This window comes from Propithecus coquereli, unplaced genomic scaffold, assembly GCF_000956105.1.
Source record: "Propithecus coquereli isolate 6110/MARCELLA unplaced genomic scaffold, Pcoq_1.0 Scaffold33, whole genome shotgun sequence".
NCBI classification, from domain to species: Eukaryota; Metazoa; Chordata; class Mammalia; order Primates; family Indriidae; genus Propithecus; species Propithecus coquereli.
In genome coordinates, this window is record NW_012148952.1 from 3,955,800 (window position 1) to 3,966,873 (window position 11,074).

The 11,074-nt window shown below is 35.6% G+C and overlaps 1 protein-coding gene across 1 annotated transcript in view; it reads right to left on the reverse strand.

Annotated features, from left to right (window-relative positions):
- THSD7B (thrombospondin, type I, domain containing 7B) overlaps nucleotides 1-11,074 on the reverse strand; it is a 720,444-nt gene that overhangs the window by 475,105 nt on the left and 234,265 nt on the right. The window contains exons 9-10 of the mRNA XM_012650502.1: nucleotides 7,100-7,229; nucleotides 3,876-3,979 (exon numbers count right to left, since the gene is read on the reverse strand). Coding sequence (XP_012505956.1) covers nucleotides 3,876-3,979; nucleotides 7,100-7,229 — 234 coding nt within the window. The remainder of the gene's footprint in view (nucleotides 1-3,875; nucleotides 3,980-7,099; nucleotides 7,230-11,074) is intronic.

Sequence of the window (11,074 nt, forward strand, 5' to 3'; positions counted from 1 at the left end):
ATCAAAACTATTATGTAAGGAGACTGTGCCTTTACTGTGACAAAAACTAATTAAGGAAGAACAAAAGATTTGACAGCGATTACAGATCTGCCTCCTTTGGTCTACCTAAACATTGTTCAGTGAAAATAAACCAAAAAAAGAATGCAGGTACTTCAAGGAAGTCAAGGATATCTAAAACAAGATGACTTCGATCTCCAGTACTATCTCTGTATCCATTATAGTGCCATGGATGTCAAATCTTTCTGCTGATAGGCTATATTCACAAGCTGATGAATGGGAAGACAGTACTGTCCAAATAAAAACACTGGAAAATCCATTAAGTCAATTTTAAAGTACTCACTATAGATAGCAAAATAGAAATCAGTCCATAGACAAATTCACTTCCCCTCTAGGAATGCTAGCATCATCACTTTTTCCTTTTTTTTAACTACTAAAGTTTTACCCTGTTAATGGTAGTTTCTTCAAAGTGTATTAAATATTTAAGTTTTTTTCTTCTTACTTTTCCATAAAATCTCAATCAAATTAAGCACAAGAGATAGGCAGAAATAACACCTGTGTCTCCCTGAAGTATAAGACAACTAGGATGATGGAACCAAAAATTCCTGTCTCCTTGGAGATAGTATAGATGTTTAGCTACAGCTGTAATTCTATATGCTCTTCTACTCTCCTCATGTTCTCCTTTTATAATTGAAAGAGTATTACATAAATGAATTCTTAACTGTGGACCAATTAATCAGGTCAGCAACACAAACACAATGAAATAAAACAAATGCTACTTCTGTTTCTGGCTTAGAAATCCTAAAAGAGCCTTTCAATGAAAAAGACAAAAACAGTAGATAAAATGTATATCTTCTAAATGTATTGCTGGGCTGACCCAAAAGAAAGGAACCCATAAAGCCCAAAACAAAGTGAAAGCATGAGCCCCTGCAACGGAAGCAAGAAAGATAACTTTTATCCTGAGAGTTTCTATCAAATATTGGAGACCTCAGTTTCCACTTCATTGGCTTCATAATGCACAGGAGGAAAAAATCTAAGGCTTGCCTGCTATGGAGAATCTTTTAAAAGTCCCACACTAAAAGCAATGACAACAAAAGCTAACCCTCAGTGTTTAGGGATGGACTAGCCAGAAATAAACTTGCCAAGCAAAAGGCCTCAGGAAGGCCACTGATAATTCTAAAACGGCATTGGATGGCAAGAGGAAAGAATCTCTCATGAGAATTTATAACCTCAAGCTGGTCTTCCCATAACATTATGTTCTGAGTTCATGATCCCTTTGTGATACAAAGAATCCTCAAAGAGAAAATTAAATTTAAAGTTTTTCCAGATTAATAGGGCTTCCATGGGAATGGAAGAAACAAACACAGATAAACCCTTTCAGGGCAGCTCAATAACAATCCTCAAAGAATTCCCATGGATGAGATTGCTTGTAGGAGTAGAATGAGAACTCCAGAGTCAAAAAATGTATACTGCCATGGTGGCACATTCCTGTAATCGTAGCTAATTGGGAGGCTGAAGCAAGAGGATCACTTGATCCCAGGATTTCCAGGCTGTAGTACACCATGATCACACCTGTGAATTGCCACTGCACTTCAGCCTGGGCAGCACAGCAAGACCTTGTGTCTGGAAATAATAATGATAACGATGATGGTGATGGTGATGATGATGATGACATATTAGTTTCTTAAGGCTATCATAACAAACTGCCATACATTGGTGGCTGAAAACAACAGACATTTATTCTATTACAGTCTGGAGGCCAAAAGTCTGAAATCAAGATGTCAGCAGGACCACTCCCAAAGGCTCTAAGGGAAAAATCTTTCTTTGCATCTTCCAGCTTCTGGGGGAGTCAGATGTTCCTCGGCTTCTGGCTGCATCACTTCAATGTTCTCTGTTTTCTTCTGTGTCTTATCAAAACACTTGTCATTGGCTTTAGGAACCACTGGGATACTCCAGGATGATTTTACCTCAAAATTCTTAAATTAATTACATCTACAAAGGCTCTTTTTATCAAATAAAGTCACCTGTGCATGTGACTTTAAGATGGATTAAGATGTAGACATATATTTTTAGGATTTATAATTCAAGCCACAAAAACGCATGGAGAAAGAAGACTCTGCCTATGAAAACCAGCAAGAAATACAGACAGGAGAAACTTCTCCACACAGTATAAGACAAGTGAGTCCTCTTTTTCCTCTTCCTTCCTCCCCAGGCTGACTTTCCTTCCTAGACCCAGCTTTTTCAGACCTTTGCAATGTGTTCACTTACATAATCACTTGGGATATTAAATAAATCATAATTTTAAAACATATACTTTTATTAAGACTTCATGCTCTTTGTTCTCTGGAGTGATTATATAAAGGGGATTGATCTCACTGGAGATTAATTTATTATTATTGTTTATTATTTTATTTGATGGTTTTTAAGTAATTTTAGAGACAAGATGGGGTAGAAATGTCTTTCCTTTATTATCTTAAAATTAGAGACCCATCCTTCTACTTTAAAAGTGCAGACTTCCCCCCAGCCAAACACCAAGAGTTTTCCAATGTTGGTATCTTATTTAGGAAAAACTCAAGTAGGTCACTTGCTTTAGTCTAAAGAACTATCAGGTTTCCAGCTGGAGATCTATTTAAATTGAAACTCAAAGAAGAATCCTTCTAAGACAGATGAAATATCTTGCCTTTTATATGATGATTCTACATCATTTAGGAGCAAAATTTCTGCAGAACTTACTAAATGGTTTTGCAATAAAAAATGATCATTATGATAGTCCAGTATCATAGAGTAGCAAAAAGTCCAGGTTCCATTTGGAGTTAAATTATTCACTGCACAAAGACGCCATTTTTAAAGGGTTTCATTCATACAGTAAATATTGCTGATCTAGATATTTTATAGAAATTTTCGAACAGAAAGTAGGCAAGAATCCTGTAGTAAAAAGATTATATTATTATATTTTTGTGATGTATGGAAGTAAAATGTCATAAGGAAGTGATCCCTTCTTATAATTTACACAAAGTCCCTGTAGATCCTGAGAGCAGTCCTGAATCAAACTACCTGGCCAATCACATTCATCCAGAAATGTTTTGACAGGGACATCATTTCCAAATTATAACCTGTACAACAGGAAGAGAAACTTAATTTTAAATATGCTTTGTAAAAATGTAACTGTGAAATCATTATAATAGATTTGGTCCCACAAAATATAATTTTGATACATATAACCCTTTAGCAACAGAGTGGTCAGAATTTAAGAATAAAGCATTTCTTATCAAGCCTCAGATCATTGGCACCTGGATTATGAACGAAACAGAAAAATGATCAATCTGATGATTCTCTGAGGGCTTTTCAGAGATTTCCCACACCGTCTAGACATTGATGATAAAAGGAACTTCTACTCAGATGCAGAACCTCATTCACATGTCTTCCAGAAATTTTAATAGTTCCTTTCTATGCATTTTATATATAGGATATATAATATGTATATTACAATTGTATTTAAGCCATGATCATGAAGATTAGTTAATTCATTCAGTTATTCTGTCATTCATCAACAAATATTAAATTAGCACTTAAAAATTGCAATGTATATTGTTGTGTCTAATCTTGACATATTCTTCATTTCTTGGTAATTAATATCAATCATTAGCAGTGGGGTAAGGTACAACTGAGAACAGATATTTGATTATATTACTTTAGTCCTTAGATGCACTAATTAGTTACAGTTAAAAGATGGTCTAATTAAATTTGAAGGCTAATAAATATAAACAATCCAATATAATAATATCACAACTTACTGAAATATAAAAATAAGCAACATACAAGGATAATATGACTTGAAATTACATATTAATAGAAAAACTGTTTAAAAGTCCCCTTACCTCTCGTTTGCAACCCCTTTCCACAGGCTTCCCTGGTGCCCGTTATTCTCTGCCTGACAGACTCTGGCACTAAGATGCAAAGGCTCCATTTCTGTGGCTTCCACCTGTGATTACAAAGAACAGTGGGCTAGCAATTTCACTACCATAAACATGCAAAAAAATACTCAAAATAGATAAATTTAAAATGAAAAAAAATCATAAATACAGTAATTCAATAAAAATAGATGTGAAACCAATGTCATAAAATCAAACCCTGCAAGCACTAGGGTGACAATGGCGTACTCTGTCCCAGATTCATGGCTAAGGCAGTAATTGCATTTTTTAGAATTTGGACATTTTGTACATAAACCTTAGTTAATATAGAAAAGTAGCAACAAAAAAGTATTAGAATCACAGGTCAATCTGGGAGGTGTAGCTGTTTATGAATTTAAAGTTGTTTAAAAAATACAATTAGAAAGAGTGAGAAAATTTCTATATCTTATTAGAGCATTAGAGAATCAAGTTTCAACATTTAAATGTTTCAGGTGCAAACATTTTATACTCGATATTCTGCTCCTAATTTTTATAAGTTGCTTCTTAAGACTTTGTAGTAACTCAAAGGTCTCAATAAGTTATAGAGTAAAAGGAGAAAGGAGACCATGGATCTATCTTATCTGATAGTTCATCTTAGGGAAGAGGATGGACCATCTGTCCTCTGATAAAATACCACGATTTCTCTTTCTCAAAGGAAACAGTCTTTGAAGAAGTCTTCTGGATTTCCACTATTTTTCTTTTCTGGGGTCAACAAAACCCCTTATTATTATTATTCACAAGACAGACTATGACTTGTGTCCTTAAACTTGTCTCTTCACAATGTTCTGGAAAACCCAAGACCTAAGTGCAACCACAGATTCTACTCTTTCAGTTAGTATATTTTTATACCTTCTCATATGAGCCAATACTTCTGATAAGAGAATTACTTCAAAAAATAAAACAGAAACATAAAGTAAAAACATCATCGACCTCCTTCAAGTGGCCTTCATAAAGGGATAACTAAAGAGTTGGGGAAAAAGTCAGGAAACAGCTAAACAGAAAATCTGTCATGTTTAAAGAAATCACCTAATAAAATAGTTGTAAATTTACTTTGTACATGCATAGACTCACTCTGCATAATTCCAAAACACAGAAACAAAAATGGTAAGGGGTTTTAGTCCAACTTTTCAACTAGGATAGATCATTCAGATTCTTTACACTGAATTTACATAGGCTTTCTTGACAAAATGAGACCAAGTAATTCAATCTCCTTTTGTTTGTTGCATAGACTGAAAGGGAAGGAATGCATTTTCAGAAGTTCCCTGTGAAACTTTGAATTTTAGGAAGTCAAACCTGGGCTCAGAGAGGTTAAATGATATGTTCCAGATTGTACAAGTCAGGGCAGGCCAATTATCAGTCCTAGGTCTCTGGACTTTGGCTACACCTCATTGCCAATTTTACATAGGGATAAAGTCTCCCAGGCTGTCTTACTTACTTAATGTATTGGGAGAAGCTTGAATTCACAGGACAAATTAAATAGACATTTTCCTTCTGCTTTAATTTGGTAAACACATTGAAGGCGTCATTTTAATGGAGTCAGAAAGAAGAATCGGAAGATGATAAAAGCCTACGTTAACTTCTTAGAAAAACTTCCCCCCTAACATATCAGTGAAGGGGAAAGCAAAATCTAAATTGGAACCATGTTGCTCGAAATTCAAGGATGTTTTACAAGAAGCAGAGACTCATGTTGATAACTTGGGTACTTCTGAACTACACATCAAGAGAGAAGATACAATGATCTGATTCATACACAGCAGAAGCAATTCCTGGGGAAAGTGGCAGGAGGTCATGATGGGAACCAGTTCAAACACGAGTGGCTAAATTGAAGTGCAACCGGACAGGAAAGAGAGTGGATGATAGAATGGAAGGCCCCATTAATCATTTCTAGGATTTTATCTGATGATAATTGCCCTGGGTTCATAAAAATATTTGATATCTAATAATATTTGATTTGGCTAATTTTTTTTCACTTGGATATTTTCCTTGAGAGTTCTTTTGCTGGGCTCACAAGTTTCAATATTTAAACATGGCACAAAGGGATGAATACAGTGCTTCCACAGTGGCTCTGTGGTTAGTGAGAAAAAAACTGGTAATCTGGGCATGGTCCCACTGTTTAGTTACATCCTCTCAAAATTGGCCTTTGGATAGAAACAATAGGCATAAATGATGATAAAACTGATATCAATTTAGAGTTCTTCAACGACACCTTCAAACTTTATAAAAGAAAATAACTTGTATTATCCTGAATAAATTAACACTCGAATTTCAGAGTTTTAAGAAAAAGTTTCTCAAATGTTATAATCAGGAAAAACACTGAGCTTTTTTACTAAAGGCATTTTTAAGTGTGCTGATAAAACTATATGATTTCAAGACTATGAGTTATTTTCACAAATCAGTAAAACCCAAGAGTGACTGAAATTAATCCAAATATACTTTTAAGCAATATTTCAGTCAAATTTAAAACTGACAAATGTTAAACAAGTGGAAGTTTATGACTAACCACGGAAACCTCAGGTATTGTTTTTATAAATAACAGTCGCCAATTTGCCAAGAGAGAATATATAGGGAACATATATAGTTTAAAAGTTACTCATTTTCTTTTTTTAAAAAATATTTTATCTATAGATCAAACTTCTTCTCCATTAGAAGTTTCCTGAAAATGTGTATATGATAAAAATTGGAAACCAAAAGCATTTTAATTAAAATAAACAATTATTAAGGAAGTAAATTTGTGTTCTTAATTCTTTATTAAAGGTTCTAAAATGAGAACAATAGAATGAGGCTCAGGTACCTTCTGTGTGTGTGTGTGTGTGTGTGTGTGTGTGTGTGTGTGTGTGTGTGTGTGTGTTTATGCGCATGCGCGCAGGCGCAATCCTTCCCCTGGGTAAAGAGCTCCTTCTGATTGACTAAGTGACATAAGTCCCGCAGCTCAGTTACAGTCAAACATGTTTGTTTGTTTGTCTTCCCCTGTTAATTAGACTATCATATTCTTTACTCCTTCCAGATATAATCTAGTTAAGAAAGGAAAACATTGAAGTATTTGAAGATATACATTACCTCTTCTGATTTTTCACTAAATAACTATATATGAAAGAAAACAGGATATGATTTATAGTAAAATCTAATGATAATTTTAAAAGGTAACTAATTACCGATATATAGGGCACAATGAGACATCTTCACACTCTCTCTCTTCAAATAAGGTATCCGGGCATTCTTGGCCTCCGTTGGCTGCTTCTTGGATGATAATTCTGTATCGAGACTGTTTTACTGTGGTATTTCCTGCAGTGAAGAAAAAAGAAAGTTATAGTGACCCTTTATGTTGATGCAGAGCAAAATTCACAAATGGCAGAAAACGAAGAAAAAAAGAGAGGTAAAGTAAGCACAGGTGGAAAGACAACCTGCAAAATGAGAATAACAAGAAAAGACCAAGAGTTAGTGCTCCATCTGACCTTGGCGAGATAAACACATCACACTTACTAATTATGATTTCAAATACAATTGTTTCCCACTGTCATGATGTGTTTCAAGTTAATTAGGTCATTAAATATGAAACATCCAATTCTGAATCAAAATTTTATTATATTTCAAACAAGAAGCAGTACAATTAATCAAAGTGCCTAAACTATCGACACAGTTTTGCCGTCTTAATGGTAGCTTGTTTATGCCAACAGCGAAGAAGCCTGGAGAGCAAATGGCAATGGTATTGTGAAAGGCATTTTCCATAGCTTGCTAAGAATTGAATATTTTTCCTTGCAAGAAGTGGTTCAAAGCCTGGAAGAAGTGGTAGTCAGTTGGTGCAAGGTCTGGTGAATACAGTGGATGACAGAGAGTTTCCAAGTCCAGCTTCTCTAGTTGGAGCAGCATTGTTTTTTGCGACATGCGGTCTTCCAAGAGGATTGGTCTGTCTCTATTGACCAATCTCAGTGGCTTAATTGCAAGCATCCTCATCATTTTGTCCAATTGGTTGCAGTAGACATCCACTATAATCAGTGGCCCAGGTCTCATGAAGCCATAGTGGGTAATACCAGCCCTGGACCACCCAACAGACACCATTAGCTTTTTTCGATGAATATTAGATTTTGGACTGTGTTTCAGCACTTAATCTCTATCCAACTATTGTGCTGAACACTTGGATTATCAGAAATAATCCATTTTTCATCACACATCGCAATATGATGTAGAAATGGTTGGACTTTATGTCCTGACAGCAAAGAAAGGCAAGCTTCGAGACAATTTCTTTTCTGATGCTCATTTAATTCATGCAGTACCCCTCTACCCAGCTTCTTTACCTTGCCAATTTGTTTCAAATGGTCTAATATTGTTGGAATAGTAATGTCAAACCCTGCTGTTAATTCACACATAGGTCGAGATGGATTCACTTCCACAACAGCTTGTAGCTCACCATTATCCACCCTGGTCTCAGGTCACACACATGGCTCATTGTCAAGATGAAAATCATCAGAACAGAACTTCTCAAACCATCGACATACTGTGCATTCATTACACAAATCCTTCCCAAATACTTTGTTGATAATTTGAGCTATCTATGCTGCATTGGTTCCACAGTGGAACTCATATTCAAAAATAACATGAATTTTTGACTTTTCCACGGTTTCACCAAAATTGCTCTCAGAAAATTTTGAAAGATAATCTCACAAGCCAAAACGTGCATTAGAAAGAATGAGGATGTAGATTCACAATAAAAAATAATAATAATAATAAAATCCAAGAAGTATCAAAGTGAGATGTCAGAGATATCAATTGTCAAATTTATTAATAGTACTTAAGGAAATCTGACATTCCACTATTACTCACCTAAATAGACTCTACATTACCAATGGCATGCAAGTTTTATGGCATGATCTGAGGGGCCCTAAAACCCACTTTGATTTCAAAATAACAGCTGAAAGCCCTAGACTGTTATTATTAGCAATTCACTCTTTTGATCTTTTAAGTAAGGCATCATCCTCTCTAGTCTACTTTTTATAAAGGAAGCATACCTATAAAAAATACTACATTAGAAACCTATTTAACTATGGATATTAGTTTATTAGATATCTTATTCCTCATAGCTTCATAACCAATATATACATAATTGGAATAAGGGAAGAGACACTGAAATTGGGAAAGAACAAAATATTCTTTACTTTATGATTTTGATGATAAGTAGAAGTATTAACAGAAACTTCAATTCAGAAAAAAGTGATGTTCTCTTTAATGTGTTGGGGCACTCATTTCATAATGTTTAGATGCCTTCTGAATCAACAACGCAAATCAATTACTATCTCAATTACTATGTGCAAGATATATGATTTGCGCTAGATGTGCAGATACAAATCTCTTACCAACAGAACTTAAAATTAAACAGGAAACAAAGGCAGATATATGCACAACTAGTTAGAATACATTGCAGAGTGTAAGCAGTGTCAGTGATATAGTATTGGGGGAGTAGAGAAGAAAGAGTAATCATTTTTGACTTTGCAAACCAAAGACAGCTCATGAAGACAGGAATAAATATATACATATTTATTTATATTGCAGGTCAAGGACATAGTTTGAGAAAAGTCACCGAGACATTAGAGTCTGAGGAATTTACAGAGAAAGGCATGTAGCTACAATCAGAAGAACAGTTGTGTGACTATGGCTCTGGGTGTGTGAACATGGGGAGGTGAGGGAGAGAGGGAGAGCAATGTGAAGGTTATAAAGAATGGAAAGGAGGAAAAGTGCAGGAGAAAATGGAATTAATTGGTAGGTCTGGGATAAGTAATGGCCCTGATCACATAAAGAAGTTAAATTATAGAAAAAGCCAGTCAATTAAATGAAGCAAAACAACAGGGGAAACAGGAAGATTTATTAAATTTTTATTTGCACATGGTTTTTGAAAAATCATTAATACTAGAAGACTTACAGTGAGAAGCAATTGACCCACCACCCATGTTCCTCTACTCCCTTTCCTCCTTTTCAGAGAAAACTCTTTTAACTGTTTCTGTATTTAGTTCTTCCGTGGTTATCTCCAAATCTATAAATAAAGTGCTTACGTCACTACTACTTGATTTATGAAATTTAGACATTACCTATTGACTTTCTGCTATAATTGATGAGAATTTACTTTGCACCATCTTTCAGTCTTTTGTAATTGTGTTGCTATTTTTACACTTCTACTGGTTATTTAAAGTCTTTAAATAATCTATATTTTTTAGCCCTACTCCTTACCTCTGTCCTCCCCCAGACTAGCCACCATGGCTCTGCAGAGTCCTCCTGGGTGGATGGGATTTCTCTTTGATAGCCATCCATCTTCCTGCTAAGTTAGGTCACAGCTCCCCATGCCATGTCATAAGTTTCTCTACTTTTCAGTCTTATCCATTAATGTTCTGTCTTCCATAAACATCTCTCATGCACTGATGGTCCTCTCTTTTTGTTTTTGAGAAGAGATGAGGGCTTTTAAAATTCCTTTTCTACGATTTTTTATGAGATCTTGAGAAGGAGGGGAGACCAACGCTTTTGCATATCTCAAGGCCGTGAACTAGAAGTTCGGCAGATATACATTTGCTCCCCAGATCCCTTCTTTGCCCTTCTTTCAACTGCTTTGTACCCGTAAACTACCCATAGAAGGACTGCCTTGGTGGCCCCTTGCCCACTGGCTTCTGTTTGGGTTTGGCCAATGGGGGGAAGGGGCACATCATGGAAGGAAAAAAGAGCACAAGAGGAGAGGACAAGGGATGAGGGTATTTATTCCATCAGATTACATTGCCTGGATCACCTCTAGTTGTCTCCCTACCTCTAACAGAAGCCACAGTTCCACTGGAGTGGCGCTTGCCTACTTCTACTTTCTTTTGGTTTCATTAACTGCTGCTTTCTTCACCAACTTCAAGACTCCCGACTGTCACTATCCAGGTGCTGAACCACAACACTGCTCACTCCTTTGTAAATAGTCCCTTCATTAAATTTTCCTCAGTTGCCCCATTTGAGTGGGCCACCTGTTTCCAGCCAGGACATGCCAATAAGGTCAAAGAAGAGACGCTGTCATGTGACAGAGGGAGTGCTATGATTGCTTCCTTTTTAAATGTAGTTAAGGCTCTGTGAGGAATTTATAGAAACAAAAGCTTAAAAAGAAAAAAGTATAA